General features: G+C 36.7%; 3 protein-coding genes across 3 annotated transcripts; all 3 read right to left on the reverse strand.

Moving 5' to 3' along the window:
- Positions 1 to 212: 212 nt before the first annotated feature.
- On the reverse strand, positions 213 to 5027 carry LOC102231259 (lens fiber membrane intrinsic protein-like). The gene is made up of 5 exons (XM_005808560.3): positions 4809 to 5027; positions 2607 to 2819; positions 1458 to 1607; positions 1121 to 1255; positions 213 to 473 (listed from the first exon to the last, which is right to left on the reverse strand). The coding sequence occupies exons 2-5, from the start codon at positions 2782 to 2784 to the stop codon at positions 412 to 414; spliced, it is 525 nt and encodes a 174-aa protein (XP_005808617.2). The 5' UTR covers positions 2785 to 2819; positions 4809 to 5027; the 3' UTR covers positions 213 to 411.
- A 2131-nt stretch (positions 5028 to 7158) lies between these two features.
- vsig10l (V-set and immunoglobulin domain containing 10 like) lies at positions 7159 to 14553 on the reverse strand. The gene is made up of 12 exons (XM_023329560.1): positions 12921 to 14553; positions 12395 to 12724; positions 11534 to 11806; positions 11180 to 11446; positions 10761 to 11003; positions 10359 to 10640; positions 9347 to 9439; positions 8737 to 8961; positions 8534 to 8653; positions 8135 to 8166; positions 7454 to 7540; positions 7159 to 7369 (listed from the first exon to the last, which is right to left on the reverse strand). Exons 1-12 carry the CDS (start codon positions 12991 to 12993, stop codon positions 7295 to 7297), a joined length of 2100 nt encoding a protein of 699 aa, XP_023185328.1. The 5' UTR covers positions 12994 to 14553; the 3' UTR covers positions 7159 to 7294.
- A 76-nt stretch (positions 14554 to 14629) lies between these two features.
- Positions 14630 to 19836, reverse strand: etfb (electron transfer flavoprotein beta subunit). The gene is made up of 7 exons (XM_005808559.2): positions 19705 to 19836; positions 18062 to 18220; positions 16763 to 16921; positions 16593 to 16655; positions 15832 to 15990; positions 15279 to 15486; positions 14630 to 15194 (listed from the first exon to the last, which is right to left on the reverse strand). Exons 1-6 carry the CDS (start codon positions 19756 to 19758, stop codon positions 15316 to 15318), a joined length of 765 nt encoding a protein of 254 aa, XP_005808616.1. The 5' UTR covers positions 19759 to 19836; the 3' UTR covers positions 14630 to 15194; positions 15279 to 15315.
- Positions 19837 to 20189: the final 353 nt, after the last annotated feature.

Below are 20189 nucleotides of genomic sequence, written 5' to 3' on the forward strand. Positions count from 1 at the left end.
TTGGAGCTATAACCTGACTATGATTTTGTTTACTGGGTTTTTTATTGGGTCAGAGTCCTAAATGAAGGGACTACTGGGCTTCTTAGCACACATCTTAATATTCCACTGGAAAGCTGAAAAGTATGAGTTCAATATCATTTTTCTTTAACTTGTGTTTTTTACATAAGAGAGCAATTCAATAAAATGTAAAGCAAAATGTTACCAGTGTTGGCTACAGAACAGATTAGGTGCTTGCATTTATCATTCTCAGGTTTATGTCAACAACACGTTGAAGTGTTGTTTCTGACAAAACAACATATTTCTGATATCTGCAAACATCCTGATTTTATTTGTCCTCAAAAAGTTTTCTAATGACATCAATGGGGGTTTCCTTCGTTGCTTTTTGCTTTGAAGTGTCATTTCCTGCTTGCTTCAACGCGGGCCTGCCACTCTTCTGCACTCGTGCATTCTGTAGGCACACATGTAGAATATACCTGTAAAACAAACATGAGTTGTAAAGACAGAATTATTAACCACACTGGGCACTTTTCACAACAAACATGCATGTAAAGATAAGAGAAAAGAAAACATTCACAACAAGAGTGAAATAATAGTATGTGCAGAAATGTCCTTTGGCTTGACATTCGGGTGAGATGGAAGTGGTCCGGAGGCAGACCTTCATAGTTCTTTGTAAGTGACGCTGGATATTCTGGGTGTGATGTCATTTGGTTTGAGTTGTTACTTTTGTTTTTACACTTGTATAAAGAAAAAACAAAAGAGATGGGGGCAACAGTTGTGTGCTGGAAACACCCGGGCACAGTATTCTCAATCTATAAAAACATGGAGGAACCAGAAATCCGTCTCCACTTTAGCCCTCTAAAACAGCGGGCATAGCAGGGGGCAACAGTTGTTGTCCTGTTGTGAATGTTTTCTTTTATCTTGCTTTGACTTGAATTGGTTTAGCTTTTTTTTAAAAAAAATTTTATTGGATTTTGTTATTTCTGACTCCTCGCCATTCCCATCTCGCCTGACAGACATGGCTTGGAAGGTATTTACATGCTTAATTTGAAATATTGAATGTTTATCATCAGTAAAACACAATATTTCAACAAATATTTGCATCTTGAAAGTGTTAACCAACCTGCAAAGAAGGTCATGAGTAGAGCCACCCAGCCAAGTATGTAGGACCAAGAGAAACGCCAGTCACCAAAACGCTTGCCCAGGAAGTTCACAGTCACTCCCGTGTAAATGGCCATTGCAAGCAGGACAAAGAGAGCTATTGTGAAGACAAAGATTCATTATTAGATGTCTATCCTTAAAATTAACAGTCCCTTCAATTGACTGTTACCTGGCAACTATTAGACAAACAGATGTCAATGTTCTCTATGATTTCCATTCTAAACAATCCTTTGATAAATGTAGCAACAAACAACAAAAAAAATGGGGGTTGCATTTTTGTTATTGAATCTATGACTTACTTGAAACAAAGAACATGATGCCTGCAGCAAATGAGCGATTGAACCTCTCAAAAGCGGAGAAGTGAGCAAAGGAGAGGATTCCCGCGATGATGCCAGCAAAGCAGGTCATGGCGGAAAGGATCATGAAAGCTCGAGTGGCATTCCAGTAAGCTTAGTAAGAGAGGAATTTAATTAATTTGACTAGGCAGTACATGCAGTTTGAATCGTTTTTAATTAATCCTATTCTTGTAAGATCTTTAAATGTAGTTGAATCTAAAATTGATCCAATTCAACTCAGTTTATATGGATACGGTTAATTCACAACAAAGGTCATCTCAAAGAACTTTACAAAAATAATTTCATTTCAATCACATATACATTTCAATTGATCCTAGTTTTGAAATAGAGTGTGCTCAATTAATTATTGATTAATGTCTGCAATGTGTATTTTGTGTGGAAACAGTGTTCTGAATGATTAATTTTGTGAATTTTCTGGTTTGTGTAGGAAAAACAACTTTAAAATTATTACCACTTTAGTCAACATGGTAACAAATTAGTAAACAAACTAAAAACAGTCACAGTTTGTATTTCAAACCGTCAACTAAGAGGTTTAAGAGATTTGGAAAGTTAGACTTTCTCTCTTGGGAATTTTTTTTCCTTCAAAATCAAGACCTTTTAAATGTTTATCACTGAGAAGAGAATATGTATTTTCACAATTAGGGTCATGAAAGCTGTTGTGGTTTAAATGAAAATTTCTTGCAGCTTTACTATTTGCAGTTTTAATGTGATGCACAAACTAAGAAACAATTATTAAAATGAATAAATTCTAATGCTCATTGTGCAGATGTTTTGGATTTTAAACATCAAAAATGTCCTTTATGAAACTGAGTTCATAGGTGGAAAACAGATAACATTCAAAGAAGCACGGCTTAGTGATGTGACTCATCGAAGCTGCTTGTTAATAACATGTCAACAGGAAAGCAGATATCACATAGACTAGATGAGGATGTGGCTGTCCTTACTCATTGCACTTCTGAGGTTCCATTTTTCTTACAACTTGAAGAACTTTATTTTATTATAAAATAGTTGGGAAATTATTGCATCACACGTTAAAAGAAAGGACAATGGATACAAGCATTTCAGGGAATGCACTTACAACATCCAACTCACCAATGCTGTCAGTCTGCATGTAACATTTGCCAGACATGCAGTACCTCCACAGGCCCTGATGGGCAAAGCTGCCCGACAGGCGGTACTGCATCCAGTAGTCTGTTGCTGTCGAGACCACCAGCAAGATGTTTCCCACAATGGCACAAAACAGGCCCCCTCCCATGAAGCTGTACATCATGAGTGACACTAAGGTGCCGGCAAAGGCTTAGTGCACTGCAAAAACAGTAAAAGTATGGAAGTTATTGATAAATGTGAACCTAGCAAATGTATGAACTTAAGTCAGATGCAGGTCACTTATTTAAAGACCTTATACTTGGGTTGTTGATAAAATCATAAGACTGGGAAGTTGATTCGGACCTTAGTACATTGACATCATTTCACTTGAATATGAGTTGTTTCAGTGGAACTCGGGTGTTATCACAAGCTAAACAAAGTATGTTATTTTAAGCAAAGGCTGATTATATATTTCCTGAATTAAATATTAACATAATTAGTCATCAGTAGGTTTACACTGGCAACTAGGAGAGAGGCAAGATTGTGTGTCACTGGATTTCACAAAATTGACACACCACAATTGTTCTTTTTGAAGTGAAATGGTCTTCTAAAAGCTAAAATGATGCACCCGATATGAAACCAAGTGTTTTAGGTTTGATTCCTGCTTTAAATGATGAAAACCCATTGTTGTGCAAGAAATATTGTAATTCTTGAGTGGTATCTCCATCATTTTTGATCTGACTGTCAAATGTCAAATTCAAAAGCCTTTAAAACACGCAAATTCTCTCCAAGACAATATTTTGGGCAACCGGTAGAAAGAAGACAAAGAGGCACACAAGATAGGTAGCAGTCGATGCACTGTTACTAGCAAAACCTTGCATCAGCTTTGGAGTTCCCTATTAACCAACACATGTGGGTTATTTCCTTTTATTTTAAAAACACAGAACAGCATATGACCAAAATGTAATATATAAAGAACTCATGCATACTTAGAACAAGTTTGTTCTGGTCATTACGTTTCATACTTCGTGCGAAATTCTGGTGCAGAACTCCTGGGAAGTCTTTGCCAATACAAGAGAAGTAATTATGTGATTCAACATACAGTAATAAACATGAAAATATTTCATGTGTTGAAAAATGCTCTCAGTTTTTACAGTTTAAGGGAATAATATTTAATATATGTCAGCTTTCCAGCTAAGTAAATGTTCTTGATTGAAAAATAAATTATGGGTCCAGGAAGTGATATTATAGACATGAAGTAAGTTGTTTGAAAAACCAACAACCTAAAAATAGTATAAAATATCCTCGTAGTTATCCATTTGTGCCCTAAAACTTGAATAAAATGATATTTTTAACTTGAGGTACAAGATTTAGCATTATTCAGACTTGACAAAGAAAAAAAAAAAGAAAATACAATGAAACACAGCAAATGTTAACAGTTGCTGATAAAAAACAAACAAAAATAAAACATTTTAAGAAAGTTACTCAAATGCATGAGCCATATAATTTTGTGTAAGAAAAGTATCAATTAAGTATCAAAAGTAATCAATTTTTGGTCAATTTTGTTAGACTGTTGTAACATTTGAAATTTTGCTAACTTACTTGTATAAGAATAAAACACAAAGTGTAGAACTCGGGACATAACCCTGGATTTGAATGCCTTGACTGTGGACTCAACTTGGGAATTTATGCTTTTATTTGGGATTTGACTCAAGGCTCGACCAACTTGTAAGTACCAAGCAGCTTTGTCCCAGTTCTGCAAATCAGTTGTGTTATTCAAAGGTAAAACCAAAACCAAATAGGCAGAGCAGAAGCAAAGTTTAGAACTTGGACTTTAATTCTGGTCTTGGTGGTCCTGACTGTAGTCTCTATTCTAAACATGCATGTTGAGATGTGACTGAAGTGGAAACACATGAGGCTGACTTGTGAGTTTCATCTCTAACACCACACAAAGCTCCACAATAAATTAACATCATTTCCTAATATTTAGATACACATGTATATTTTCATTGTAGACTTCTTATTATCTCTGCATGTGCTACATTTTTCACCAAGAATTATACAAAACTGACAGAAGAGATGCAAAGACTTCCAGCTAAACTCTCAAAAGCTTCTGAAGGCCTTTATGGCCCACACGTAAGACATGCACCTGTTGGCTTGAGTGGAGTCAGCCATTGTAAAAAGGAAGACCACCCCACATCAACCTACCTGAATTCCTCAGGATATATGAACCCTCTTAAGAATCAGCCCTTCCTCAGGGAGAGAGTGAGAGAGAGTGCAAACCAGGAGTGAGCAAATCGTCAAAGAGGAAGCTGTAGGCTGAATTCCAAAAGGTTATCACCCCAACTTTCTGTTGATGGAGGCAAAATCCTTTAAAACAATCAGCACAGAACAAATGCACTTGAGCTGGTGGGCCACAAGCCACGTGACATATTTACATTGAACTACATGGGAGTCTTTTGGGGAGAGGGGTGAGGGAATGATGGGTGGGGAGGGGTGATGGTGTGGACACGGGGGAGGCTCTGGGATACGAGGCCACTGCTCTACAGTCCTTGTCTGTTGTTCTATCAGTCATTCTGGAACTGTGGATGTGCAAATGCTTGCAGTACTGCTGTGGTCAATGGAATATGCTGAAGTGCCCAGTTTCTTTTAGTGTAGCTGGGGTGTGGTCACAGAGACACATGCACGCTTGCAACAGACGCATGACCAACTTGCTGATAAAATTACACACTGCATGCAAAAAGTGTTAAACATGTTGACACTTTGTAATGACGCACAGAGTAAGAAGGCAGAAATATTACGGACTATTCATCCATCTTTACTGTCTTAGCAGAAATGTCATGTGGAGTTGTAAGTAAAAATACGACCCAGGGACCATTTAACAACGTCAAAAAACAGTAAAGGCAGACATTTTTCTGGCAGTTTTAGTAAAAAAAAATAAATAAAAAAAAATGAAGGCCCGGTGCAGGATTTCAGCTCTGATCTGATAACACAGTTTTACATGTAGCCAGTAAGGACGTTGCACTAGAAGCATGACAAGGGGAGGGAGATTATGCAGCGTCTAGTACTGATTATAAATGATTAGAAAAAAATAAAGTTGAACTCGTAAACATGACTTTCTCTTCTGGGAAAAAGAGGGTAGTCACATTTTCTCTTACCCATCTCTGACGGCGAGACCCACCCATCATCAGTTTCCACAGGAAGTGAGCAACAGGTCAGTCTACGTGTCTCATATGATAGCAAGTTATATTTATATTTTAAGATGCAGTTGACCTTATTTGTGTCTCATGATAGACCAAGTAAATCTCCTAAACTGGTAAAGATTATAAAATATTTTGCTCTCCTTTTATGTACATGTTTCTGTCATATTCTCTCACACTCAATGGTCTAAAGAAAATGTCACATTCTCTTAGATCTGGTTCTGCATAAGCTGTTCCTCCCCTGCCAATGCTGCTCTTTGTAATCTGTCTTTATTTTTCAAAAGAACTCATTTTTAAACATGCTGAAAAATGTTTATAAAATTAAAGAAGCTACGGGACAACTAATCCATTTGGTCGGATTTGAGATTAACTCGCCTTATTTATCTAAAACTGAATTTAGTTTGTTTCTGTAATTTAACCAGTTTTACTGACTGAGTTAATGGTCATTGGTTTCTAAAACAATGCCTGATAGATATTGTATGATTTAGATTTTTAATACTTTTCAACAAGAAAAATGAATATAAAGCACATTAATGAAGACAAGTATCACCACTTCATGTTTGTTGAAGGTATATTCAGTTCTAACTGACTGGACATTCAGATGAATTCATGTAATTCATTAATCCACAGCACCACCTGCTGCGCAAATGTATGAAACATACATTGTTTCATGTATGAAACAATGTATGTTTAAAATTGTGTTTAATTATTTATTTTTTTAGCAGAGATTCTCCTGAAGCTTTAAACTTTAAACAGAAACATACAAACGATGTATGTTTCTGCAAGCAAGATTTTGACGCCCTCCATTCCTGATTGATATACTTTGTGCAAAGATTAACAGATTATTCAACTTCAGCACAAAAACTTACAAATTAGTAAAATAATATCTGATTTTCTGTTTACCTTTAAATGTATTTTCAAGCATTTTAAAAAACAATAGCCTGGATTTACATTTATGTCAAATTATTTCAGGAGAAAAATTTTCTTTACAGTAAATGCAACAAATGCAGATTTTTCAGTGCAACCCAAGACATTTAAAAATAAAACAAATTAAAAAAGCAAAACATTAGTCCTTAGTTATTTTGACCAGAGGATGAACTGTCTCCAGAGTTTCTGGACAACAATAAAATGTTATTTTTTCCATTTTAAGATTTTTATTCAAAAATAGTTGCTGTTGACCAACATCTGATGTTTTGACAGAAAAAACTTTCTTCTTTCTTAAATAATTGGCCACTTTTACAGCTCTTTACCTTCTTGAACGTCTAATTCTGCATTAAATATCTGCAAAAAATTTTTAATTACTACGTGAATAGAAAAACTGACTATATGGTATTACATTATTAGCCAACACACGCACTGAAGTCTAAGGAATGTTTTTATTATATCAATAGTTATTACAGTTAAAATTAAATATATAAAACTTTTCAGTAATATACTGTGTATATATATAAATAAAAGTTAGTTTTGCAAAAATATACACATCGATTTACTCATTTAAACTGTTGTTGCAACTCTGACTGGGGCAGGTGGGACAAACATGGGTAGCGTCACAGATCTTTCAGACGGAGTCTGGAATAAAGAATACAATAGAAAAAAGTTAATTTGATTAGGATTAACAATTTTCAATATGTTCTTCCTTTGTAGAAAATCTACCTGGTGCAAACTGTTGTAGTCAGGAGGAGGCCTAAGCCCTCCATTCAAAATGTTGTGTGAAGCTGCCTTAGGCTGGGTGGTTTTCACCTAGAAAACAGAGATGATGAAAACTTCTGAAATATATTTATCTCTGGGAACAGATGCGAGTTCCAAAACAGTTAGATAAAATCATCATAGGGTGGCTAAACTATTTTCATAAAGCTGCAGCCTCATCGAATTCAAGGCTTGTACAAGGTAGTCATTTAAAATTACTAAAAACATTAACACCATTCCAAGTTATGATTTCTCAGGATTTAGTTTATGTGCACTGTGTTTGTAAGGTAGTGGAGGTTTAGTTCCCCCTTTGCCCATTAGGCTCTAGTATATCTATAGGAAGAATTGTGAATGGGTGGTGAGGAAAATCTTTACTTGCTACATACACTGTTAAAGAATTGTCAGTTTGGGATGTCCATGTTTACTAAAGCTTACTGAAGAAAAATAAAAAACAACAACAAATGTTTGAAAGGTCCTATTGCCTGAATTGACAAGCATCTGGAATACTGAAAATTGATAAACTTTCAGGAAAATAATCTAAGTTTGGTGTGCCACCCATTTTACAGCCTACCAATTGTTAGAATACATGAATATTTGCTAATCTGATTCACATGTTTATGTAGGCATGTAATAAATGAATCACTCAACTGCTCTGGAGACTGGATATCTTGTCTTGTTGCCTACACAAACAAAAACAAAAGTATTAAAATCTTTCAAACATAACTAAAGACATCAAACATTCTAATTCTCCCAGAGAATTGCATGCAAAGATCATTTATATTTAGTTGTACTCTAAAAATGAATCAATGCACTTTGTTCTGTAAATTGCATTGCAAGACATAGTTCCTGATATGAACAAAGTTATTCACCACCCCCAGTTTGCTATACACAGACAAATCAGGTGATTCAACTGGAGGAGTGGGAGGCTGAAAATCCCATTTTTGTGACTTATTGAAGTACAAAGCTTGTAACCAGATTGCATTTGGAAGTAAAATTTAACACAAGAATATTGATACAAAAATGTGAATTCTTCATAACTTCACTTACTTTTTTTCTTGTGGTGGTAGAAAATTAGGAAAATAAGGCCAATTAATAGGGTCAGGGTGAGAATGCTGCATGGGATTCCAGCTGCAATGCCAGCAATGGCAGACCCACTCAAACCATCACCTAAAGTCAGCAAGTCAGGCAGCCGTCAGTAGTTGGCATGATACAAACCAATCTGAATTATTTGACAAAACAGGTTGCCATACCTGGGCCAATTCTGTGAACCTCAGATGGCTCTCCATCTGTTAGCCGAGCTTTGGGAATGATTCGAAACCTGTATGTCATGTCAGGATCAAGCAAAAAGACATCCGTACTCCTAGCATACCCAGGTTTCTGCTGAATGATGCGGTATTCTTTTGAACTTCTCTTGGGAACAGAATAATCACCACCATGGCTCAGAAGATCAGGTCCTTTCATTTGGATGTCAAAACCTTTGGGAAAACAAAAAGTTACATTTTGTTCAACTCCGTATTTCAGTCATTTCTTTTTTAAATTGACAAAATTAGTTGATAATTTCAACATTGTAAACAAACTGACATATGCTTTTCCTTGTAGTTCTGTTCTTAAATGTTTTCCCAAAAATACAGTCTTGCTCAGCTGAAAACTTCACACGTAGCTTAGTGTTTATACCCCTATATTTTGTGAGAAGTTTCTATATTCAACATTTAGTCAGTATTTTCCCCAAAACACTTCTGTTTAGGCAACAAATAAAGAAAAGGAACGGTGGAAAGTAACATTTCCCTAAGAGATCTTTCTGTGACGATAAATCAGCTTAGAGCTTACTCAGTTGCTTTCCTCAAGTCATTTCTGCTTTACCTGTAACCACAGATGTAGGTGGGACTTCCCAGGTTAATGTGATGATGGTTCCATCTTGATTAGGGAACAAACTGGAATCTGAGATAGTCGGTCCTGGAGAGAGATTTTGACAGATAGAGAGAAGGGGAGTTGATGGCATGTAAAGACTGGAGAGCTTTGTTTAAAGGGAAAGAGCACTCTGAGGCATTACTTAGCTCCCAACTAAGAGCCCATTGTGTGTTTTTGTCCTAGAAATGCAAGTCATAGAGCAAAAAGAGGTACATGGAACAGAATCCCTCAAACCGTTGCATGTCAACAGAAGTATTGGCTGTTTGTAAGGTCATAAAATAAAAAGCATCTTGTGCAGAAATTTTTAAAAACTGCCTCAAATCAACTCCAGGAAGTTGGATTTAATGCTACCATTTTGATCTTTTTCTGCTACCGTTATGTTGGGTCTCTTTAACTGCACCTACTCGCCTGTGTTTTCTCTGATATAAGTGTCTTTAAATGTTAAAATTGCCCAAAGCTAATAAAGCGAACAGCTCACCTCAAAATGTAAAGTGCAATTTAAGAAATTTCAGACCGATACATAGCTATGAAAAGTTTACAGGTCATTTTGGACTTATTACAGGCCTACCAGTTATTATTGCAAAATAAAACACCAGACTTAGATCTTAAAACATTTTTGATGTCCAATAAACATATTTCAGGGTTTTTGTGGAACTCATTTGCATAGAACATTTCAGCAACAAAGCTGTTCAAAGTGCTTTATATATGAAAAGTAAATAAATAAAATGTCGAGGTGATATGCAAGTCATTGTAGAGACAAAGAGGTTTGATATGCTGTTTTAATAAAACACCCTTTAAATTCTTTTGCTCATCTTGAAGGGTCAACCATTTTCTACTTTTGATCTAGAAATTCTTTTTCTAAATTAAGCAACAAGAACAGATTAAGTGACCTTTCATTCAAAATAATTGCTACGTTTTGCCAAATTTAGTAAGTGGTACAATCCATGTCTGATTTTGACTTTACCTTGCAGCTGAAGCAGCTTTCTCTGATTGCCCAGTGGATTGCGACATGTACAGGTATAGTTTGGCGCAAGCAGGAAAGTGCTGATATTGTGACTGCGAATCTTCAGCTGTGTAGTGTCACTGCTGATCTGGTACGTTGACCCAGTGATGACAGACTCATTTCCCTGCGACCATGAAACCACAGCCTGAGGGGATGCCTCACTGACACAGCGGATGGTTACTGCAATTTTTCCATCTGAATCAACAGAGGTTTTCACAGTTGGAAGAAAATTTCTGGGACTTTCTGTGGAGCAAACGGAATCTTGGTAAGGGTTGTTCTTGAGGCCAAAGCACAGTTTTGATTGAAAGACAGATTTTCATATAAATTCAATAAAACATAAGAGGGATAACAATAAAATATTACTTGCGGTAATGTTGCAGGTGTTTTGTTCAATTGGATGCTCTGCTAAGCAAGTGATAGTTATGTCACGGAGGTTAGCGGAGGAAGTAACAGTGAGGCTGAAGGTTCCAGCTCCACTGCTTATATTACTTAGTGCTGGGAAAGACAACTGGGCCTCTGGCGTTCCTCCTGCCCACTTGCACTGATACTGCAGGTCAGAATTGTTCACAGACACCACAGAGCATATTGGACTACCCAGCGGCCTGTCTGTTACCAGAAAAAAAACAACCTAAATGATTATAAGTCTTAATCAGACAACAGGGGTAAATATTCATGCACACACTTCATATAAAAGCTCTATGTTCAGATACTTCAAGCCACTGCCAAGAGATCCAATTTAAACAATGTACATTTAAACAAAATTAGAAGTGCTTTTGACATACCGTAGACCTTTAAAGTCACATTCTTCTCACGCTTCTCCTTAGTCATCTCATTGAGCACAGAGCACGTGTAAGAGCCTCCTTGACTGGTCTGCACATTTGTCAGATTTAGGACTCCTTGGTGAAAATCTGAAAGAATTTTACCCCCAAAGATCCACTGAGGAATTGACAGTGGGAATCCTTCAGCTCGGCAGGACAAAATCAGAGAGTCCCCTGCTTTGTAGAAAGGTTGAATTGGCAGTGCCTCCACAATGGGCTCATCCGGCCCGTCTGCAGCAAAACAAATTTAAATAAAACATAGAAGGATGCACACACAGCTTTTAAGAAACATTCAGAGCAGAAGAGGATTCATCTTACAAAGAACAGTCACATTCTTATGCATGGTCATGCTGCTGAAGGGGTTCCTCAATGTCACAGAATATGATCCCTTGTCTGTCCGGTTAGGTCCAAAAATTACAAGGCTGGTTCCCTCCATCAAATAGTGTGTGCTGTTTTGCAGGTCTCTTCCATTGAAGCGCCATATTTCTTGTTCAACAACACCTTGAAGCATGTTATATTGTAATGTGAACCGCTCAGCTCCCTCTTGGGCAAATTGAGGTGCTGTGATCAGAGTCACATTCTGGATAATTTCTGTAAACAAAAATGTTAATGGATACAATGAACTTTGCAAACTGGATTCATATTATCAGAACTCTAGTTATTTACAGGTGCATCTCAATAAGCTATACTAAAAAGTTGTCCATGTGGGATAGCTTCATTACACATTTCAAGCATTCATTTCTTTCCATTTTTATTATTATTGAAGACAAAAATTCTGATTCTCAGTCACTGAATAACCCTCAAAAGGACGTTGCTAAAGAAGATGACTTTCCGCAGACAGTTGAATCCAGTACATTACTGGAAAATAAAGTAGGATGAAAAACAATTGGAGAAAAACACACAAAGAAGAGTCACCAATTAGATAGGATTTTGAAATAAAACCCATCCAAAGGTTTTAGGGAGAGGCACAACTGTGGATGGAGTCAGCGCTTTAAGAGCCACCACCCACAGATGCAAGTCCTATAAAACCTTTTGAATCTCTGCAAACTTCAGAATGCTCAGATTTGCTTGACTTTATTCAGCTTTATATGACCAATGTGAAAAGTTCCACTAAGGTTACATATGCAGCCAGGTCAGCTGTATATTTAACACAACATCCCCCACATTCCCTTAACTCACCATAAATATTTAGATTGAATGTCACTGAAACTGTTCCGTGCCCAGACTTTGTTAGTTCAACAGTATAACTTCCAGTAAAGTGCTGTGGCACATCTTTAAAGGTAAGAGATCCATCCTTTTCAATTTCGAGCACACTCCGGCTGTCATTGGCTATGTCTGGAGGAAAGTTGGTGTTTATAGTCCACGTCCCCACAGGCAGAGTTCCCTTAAACCAGGTAACCACTGGATCAGAGGCACCACTATAGGACACAGCCAGAGTCACGTTGGTACCAGCTAAAGCATTCACCAGGGTGGAACCAACAGGAGACACCACCAGTCGGCAGTTAGCACCTGCCAGGATGAGAGATGAGTTCAAGAATTACATTTTTTTTTCAGTCTCTAAACTCAATAGAAAGCCCTGCAAGTTTTTTATTGTTATTATTTTTTTTAAAATATTGCTTCTCAACAAACCCTCAGTAAAAAAACAACAACATATAAAGTGCAGTAATATTTTTTCCTGTAAAAACTGAAAAACACCGAGGCTCACCTTGAGATGTTAGGATAAACAAAACAGACATAAGCACTGGCCTCAATTTCTGAATCCCTTCCAACCACATCATCTCAGGTAAACAGAAGAATCTAGGAGCTCATCAACAAAGTAGAGAAAACTTAATTACGTTTCTGTAAAATCCAACATGGGAAAAAAAACAAACAAAAAAACCTCCTTGCCTCAGACTGACTTGCACGACTGTTCCTGTAAACTCGAGCTGTGCCCTGTGAGGAGTTCACCTGTGCAGAGTCAAAGCCTTGATTGTTACGAAGCCACGCCCCTTTAATGCAAAAAACAGGAGCCTTATTTCTCTCTTATTTCAGGGGGATAACAGGAGCATGTTGTGCTACAATTTTTTTGCAATTTGCTTTCTATGACTCTGTTTCTTCAAGACTGATGCCATGAGCATATAATCGTCATAAAGTTAACCAGAATTTGATATTACAAATTAGTTGTTTGTTACCTAGGCATTTCTCATCTGGATGGGAAAAAGTTGGACCAACTTATATTGACTTTATTCTTCATATTCAGCCAAAATGAAGAAAAAATAATAATCAAAATGATCAGAAATAAACACTTGCTGTGAATCAATATAGGAGTTTAACTTTTAGGATGAAATTACTGGAATAAACAACTTCTCAATTTAAAATTATGAAGATTCAATTGTATGCATAAAGAACAGCCAAAATGGATGAAACATATATTAAAGTGAGATTTCTTGTTTATTTGCCAGCTTTGTTCCAATGTTTATCTTCTGGGCCTGTTCACTTGGGGGGCAAATAAAGGTAAATAGTAAACATTGTCAGTGGAAAAACTTTACCAAGGGCTAAAATACACACACACAAATAGGCTATATAAAACCTACTGTGAATATTAGTTTTATACATTTTATATAAAAAATTATTTTGTAATGTTTCTTCTGCCTGAATTTATTTTATAATTATATTTGTGTATGTTTTTTTTCATTTTACTGTTTAAAATGCTAGAATTGGAACATAACTTTCAAATTCTGTCTGATTACATTATTTCAAATATTTATTCAGATTATGCAGTTGGTACTGTACCCTTTTACTCAAGTAATTTCTTCAACTATTTTTTACTTTTACTTGAATAAAAATATGTTAAAGCAATGCAACTCTTGGGTACAATTTTTGGGTACTGCCTCTGATGCATAGCCTATATATTTACCCTGTGATCTATTCAGTTGTTTTCTCCCCTATCATTACTTCTTGACTGTTCATCTACCTGACCACTAAGTGGAGATTCTCCAAAAACACAAAATAATGTAGCAGGCCTCAACTACTGCACTGATAATTTCCCAAAGATGCTCAACATTAGAACTGTGTGGTTATGTGTCTTAAATATCTTGTTGAGGGCTATTAAATTGTTGTGCAACAATCTCCAGTGGTTCGCCAACTCCCTCTAGTGGTAAACACAAATACAAAATCTGACGTACAAACTCAATTAACCTCACTATTTAAAATCCAAATTAAAAATATATCCTTTGTGAAAGCATTGACATTTTTGAACATTCTTATTTTTTTTTAACATGATGTGCTTATGATCAGAGATATAACATTGGTAAAAAAAACAAAAAAAAACATCAAATTTCAGAATCAAATTTGTGATTGGATTAAGTTACAAGACTGAACATTGTTAGATTTCCAACTAAAAATGAATACAAGAAAAAAAAACACCACATTGAATATGAAAAAAACTGGCTGCTTTATTGTCATGGAGATATTCTGTACAATCAACAGAGAATTGAGGCGCTTGCGGTAAAAATTCTGATTTATTATCTCCGTCTGAATATGCTGACACACACTGTCCAGTCAGTCCCAAAACAAGTTATAGATACATTACTTGCACAGATTAGTGACAGCAGTGAGAATAATCTTGAAAAAAATGACATCTACATGTATGGGTCCATATTTACAAAATACCATTTCTGAGCATGTGTGGCTACATTATGAAAAGCTAATGTTGAGTCGCTTTCAGATGCATCCTACAGTTCTTACATTTAGTCTAGTTTAATTCATTGCATAACGTCTGTTTCCTTAGAATTTTACCACTTATTTTTGCTAAAATACAGATAAAAAATATATTTTCGAGATCGTATGACTGAAGGACAGTGAGTCTCAGTATTCATTTTTTTCTGTTAGTACCAACTGCACATGCTCAGGAACAACAGCTGCAAACAAGAAGGACAAGACTGATACATAAACTCATTCAGTTCCTGTGCATGTGGTACAGTCCTAATTCATCAGAGTCCTGCAATGAGAATAAGGAAGACAGGAACAGCAATTAATATTTCACCAATTCCTTGTTACTTTGAAAAAACAGGCTAAAACTTACCACTGTTGGGATGTGTGCCCCTGTCCTCTTGAAGCCTCTATACCTTTCCTGCTTCCTTTAGTTTTCCCACCAGGTCTTCCACTGTCTCCACCTTCATACCTGCTTGCCTCTGTGGGGGGTCCTCAACCTTCAGCACCTCCAGTCTTGATGTAAGGTTCACACCCAAGTCTGCAGGCTTCACATTAGCAATCTTCTTCTTCTTTGCTTTCTGAAAGAAAGAAAAGTTGGATAATACAGGTAAGAAACAAGTGATGCTTAGCATTAAAAGATTTAAACTAGAGAAAATTTATATATTCAATTTGATAAACCAAGACAAAGTGTGAATAACTATAAAGTAAAAGAAGAATGACACCTGGTTTTTACAAAAAAAAATCTGAACAGTGTGGTGCGAGTTCTCCAGAGAGAGTACTTTATATAATCATATTTTACTTTAACTGATCTATAAAATGAAATACAGAGAACATTCAGCAACATTATCTAACTTTACTGAAAATGGTTGAAACAATGTTTGTATTTTTTTTCATCTTTATGACCATAACTTCCTGCTACCCACCATAATATTAGGCAACGTGGCATATCTGGGGGTGTTGAGTCGAAGGTCTGCAGTCAACACTGCTGGTGTGTTGATCTTTATTGTTTCCAGCCCACCATCGATTTCTCGGACCACCTTAATTTTATCTCCATCCAGTGTAACCTCTGATGCAAAGGTACCCTGGAGAAGGAGAAGACAGCACATATTCACTGAAACAACCCTGCTAAAAATTAGTCCATCAAAAAACAGAAACACCTGCCTTTCAACACAAAGGTGCTGTGAAAACTGAAGCTGTCAATTGGTTGTTACTATACACCATCTGCTGGTGCATAGGTGGAACTACAAAGCTACTTGTACAAACCTACTTATCTCTTCTTTGGGGCATAAACTATAAAGTGATAAAAAAAAATAAATAAGCATTTACTCCCACACACAGATTTCTAAATAGCTGTAAATAATCTCATTCAATCATCAGATTTGTTTATTGTCAAAGCACTACGGTAATAAAAGTAGCAAGTTGTGACTTAATAAGAAAAAATAAATCATCATTGGACAACAAGCTGAATGTTGCACCTAATCAGCCTTTGACCAGCTGTGTTGATCTGAGAGGGAACACTGTAGCACTAACTGACCAGAGCCAGTCTCTGCTCAACCTGATAAGGTTCTGAGAACAAAAAGCCAACCGGCTTCTCAGCGCTGACACGAAACACTTGAATTATTTTAATCTCACAAATAAAAATGAGAGACGGATTTGTTAAAAATGTATTTCATTTGCCACTTACCTGAGGCCAGTCCAGTAAGGCGGCTGTCATCTGACCAGTCTGATTACAGTCATCATCAATGGCCTAAGAAAGAAACAAAGATTACATAAGTGACAAACCATCTATTATATATGCATGTTAAAAAAGCGATTTATAAAAAAATATGTAGGATATTAATTTGCGACTTTGACCTGCTTTCCAAGGATGATGAGTTGAGCATCCTCCTTCTTGGCCAAAGCAGCCATGATTTTAGAAACCTGCAGAGGTCCTAGGGTTTCATAATCTTTCCCACTCACTTCCACATGAATGCCCCGGTCAGCTCCCATGGCAAGAGCAGTACGAATGGTTTCCTGTACCAAGGAGACATAATTACTTTTCAATATGCCTATGCTAATTTCTTCCAGATGACTTAACATTTGCTTGTTATTACTATCCAAGCTTAAAAGTCTAATTATGTTGCCAGTTTGAAGTAACCCCTGTTTAAACACATTTGATCAAAAACACAGGAATTTAGCAATTAGATTCAGCAAGCTCAAAAAACTAGTATTAGTGAGAACTGTGCAAAAATCCCACCCTTTATGGAAATGTGACAAAATGACTGCCATTATTGAAAGAAAGCCATAAGAATCTCTGCTTTTAATTCATCACAAGTCATGTATGGGGACTAGCAAATATGTGGAACAAGGTCCTCTGGTGAGATGAAACGAAATTAAACTTTTTTACCTGCATACAAAATTATATGTGTGAAAGACAAATAGCAATGCACACACCATGTTAATTGTGAAGCATGGTGATGGCAGCACCATCCTGTGGAAATGTCTTTTTTCAGACATTAACTGAAACTGGTAAGAGTTGATGGAAAGATAATACAATCCTACACATAAAGCTGGAGTTTAAAAAAAAAGGTGTTCATTAAAGCGCATTCATGTATTAAAATGGCCCAGTCAAAGTTCAGATCTTAATCAGACTGAGAACCTGTGGCAAGAAGAAATTGCTATTAGAAGCTCTTCCTTTAATCTGACTGAGCCAGAAACATTTTCCAAAAAAGAATGGGGGAAAAATGTCATTTTCTAGACTAACCCTAAAACACATGCCTCTCATGGCAGTAAAATATGGTTCTACAAAGTTTTTACTAAGGGAACTTAATAGGCATTTTTAAAATGTTTATTTGCAAAACGCTTTCAAAGCCGTGCATCATTTCCCTTTGATTTCCGAAATGTGCACAACTTTCTGTTGGTCTATCACTTAAAATCCTAATAAAATACAGAGAAGTAGTGGGGGTTGTAATGTGGTGAAATGTGAAAAGTTGGAGATCTTCACCATTTCACATTCAATTATGGCAGCTCTTTTCCAGACAAGGCCTAAACTTCAAAAAATGGCACAGTTTTTGAACAAAAAAGAATTTGACCAAAATGTAAGTAAATAAACCCCCACCAAATTCATTGATTGTTTAGAAAAGCAAGGGCAAAATTTAACCACATCTCTCCCACCTGTGATTGCTGTGGCCCACAGCTGACAGCCACAACCTCCTTAACAAGCTTCTTCTCCTTCAGTTTGACGGCCTCCTCCACAGCGATCTCACAGAAGGGATTCATTGAGTGTTTCACGCCATCCGTCACAACGCCAGTGTTGTCTGCCTTTACGCGAATCTGAAGAGAAACATAACAGGAGAGAGACATTGAAGAGCTTCCACACTGTAGGAGTAATCCACCAAATCTGATCGAGAAAGCACACATTTCATTCTCTCAGACAAAGAGGAAAAAAAAATTAAAATCACATTTGCAACTTCGGTGATACTAGTTTAATCAAGTATTGCTACAACAATTCAATATCACTACGAATAGTTTCGCCTCCTCAACTATTAAAATGAACATTTATTTATTTTTAGATGAATGTTGCAGAGAAAAAAAATTAACATGTTGAGATGTGGAGCACTTCTATATTTTAAGATCTCAGAGTAGGGCTGCTGATCCTTCATATCAAGAGGAGCCTGTTAAGGTGGCTCAGACATCTGGTTAGGATGTCTCCCAGGTAAGGTGTTCCAGGCGCCAAGAGGAAACCCAGAAGAAGACCCAGGACAAGCTCAACGCATAATAGTTCTTGGTTGGCCTGAGAACACTTTAAGATTCCCCCCACAGGAGCTGGGCTAAGTGGCCGGGGAGAGGGAAGTCTGAGTTTCTTTGCTTAGGCTGCTGTGTCTGCAAAGATAATGGATGGATGGGTGGTCTTGCAGAAATGTATGCTATATGCAAGGATACAATAACTTCGCTCTGATAAATAATAAACTATCCATCTATCTATAAACAAAGTACCAATTGCAGTCATTTTTTACAGTTCACATTTGTATTAAGACCAAAACTTTTGGTGTTGCTGAGATCAGTAATTCATGTTCACAAGTGAAGTACTGTCCCACCAAACAGGATTGGAAACAGACTGACCTGAAACAGGAAAAATCTTTCAAAGAAAACAAAACTGCAGACAGTTTTCTGCCTGTTTGTCAGTTCACAGCATGAATGAGATTTTCATTATATGATCAAAGATCAATATACCAATGACTTTAACTGATGTAATCTAGCAGTTCATTGTATTACTTTGTAAAACACAAAGTTAAACTAAAGTACATTTTCTAAACTGCTTCTGTTGTGTGATCTTCTGCACAGATCTAGTACCGATGCACCTGCAACTACACAGCAGAGATCCAGCTGGGGGCAGCTGGAACAGGAGAATTATTACTGTTGCATAGACTTCATGTGGCTGTTCATGTTTTTTGGTTCTCCTGTGCTCCAACTCACAGAGAATAACAAATGAAAAAAAAAAAAAAACTTATATTTTAATAGAATAATAATACTCAAAAATTGCTTCCTGGGAAAACAAACTATGCAGTCAGGTACAGATTACACAACTGTAAGACATGAACATGACAGGGAGCATGTCTGCGTCTATAATCAATGTAAACTATTCTCCAGTCTTGCAATTTGAGCATATAATCTTTGCAGCAGGTCATAGTAAACACACATAGTAAAATTAATAGACATTGGTAGGCTAACATTAGCTTTCAGAGTCAATGACTAAAGCACTTAAAAATACTGTTAAAGGGAAATTATATCAGGTGGAAAAGTAAAAGACTGTTTACCTTAACTGCATAGTCAATGACACGCTTTACTCCAACAAGAACACGGCCCGACATAGTGCAAAAACAATTAACAATCAGAGACCGTCACAGAGTCACCGCTGTGAACCTTCACTCAAGGAGGACAACCCGGAATTATTTCACGGTGATACCACAGAACCGCCTACCATTTCCGCCAATCATACGCAACTCTCTGGCAACTTTCTGAGTGCTGATTGGCTACGAAACGGTTACTAGTGTTACTGAATTCATCGGGTTAGTGTTACGATTTAATGTTCGGCTGTTAAAAAAACAGTTTTTTCACTTTGGGTGGTGGATAATCCCGATCTAAATTTGCTCAGAAATAAAAAAAAAATACTCAGAGTTCCCCACCTTTTAAAACTACGGAAACTATTTCAAGCAGAACGTTTTATTGCAGTGCTCATATATCAAAGGTCGTATAGAAAATCAAAAGAAGAAAGGTTCCGGTTTATGTGGGGCAAAGTTCA

The sequence above is a fragment of the Xiphophorus maculatus genome, chromosome 3 (genome assembly GCF_002775205.1).
Source record: "Xiphophorus maculatus strain JP 163 A chromosome 3, X_maculatus-5.0-male, whole genome shotgun sequence".
Taxonomy (NCBI): Eukaryota; Metazoa; Chordata; class Actinopteri; order Cyprinodontiformes; family Poeciliidae; genus Xiphophorus; species Xiphophorus maculatus.

Bases quoted from the DNA above. Each gene is read 5' to 3' on its own strand.
- LOC102231259 (XM_005808560.3), bottom strand. From the start codon at position 2,784: ATGATGTACAGCTTCATGGGAGGGGGCCTGTTTTGTGCCATTGTGGGA. The intron at 1,608-2,606 runs GTGAGTTGGATG...TCTCTTACTAAG, and splicing joins CATGCAGACTGACAGCATTG to CTTACTGGAATGCCACTCGA. The intron at 474-1,120 runs GTTGGTTAACAC...TTTGTTTTACAG, and splicing joins ACTCATGACCTTCTTTGCAG to GTATATTCTACATGTGTGCC.
- vsig10l (XM_023329560.1), bottom strand. From the start codon at position 12,993: ATGATGTGGTTGGAAGGGATTCAGAAATTGAGGCCAGTGCTTATGTCT. The intron at 11,807-12,394 runs GTGAGTTAAGGG...TTTTGTTTACAG, and splicing joins ATTCAATCTAAATATTTATG to AAATTATCCAGAATGTGACT. The intron at 11,004-11,179 runs GTATGTCAAAAG...TTCTGGTAACAG, and splicing joins TGTGACTTTAAAGGTCTACG to ACAGGCCGCTGGGTAGTCCA.
- etfb (XM_005808559.2), bottom strand. From the start codon at position 19,758: ATGTCGGGCCGTGTTCTTGTTGGAGTAAAGCGTGTCATTGACTATGCA. The intron at 16,922-18,061 runs GTGGGAGAGATG...TCCTTGGTACAG, and splicing joins GTGGGCCACAGCAATCACAG to GAAACCATTCGTACTGCTCT. The intron at 16,656-16,762 runs GTCAAAGTCGCA...TTTCTTTCTTAG, and splicing joins TCATCATCCTTGGAAAGCAG to GCCATTGATGATGACTGTAA.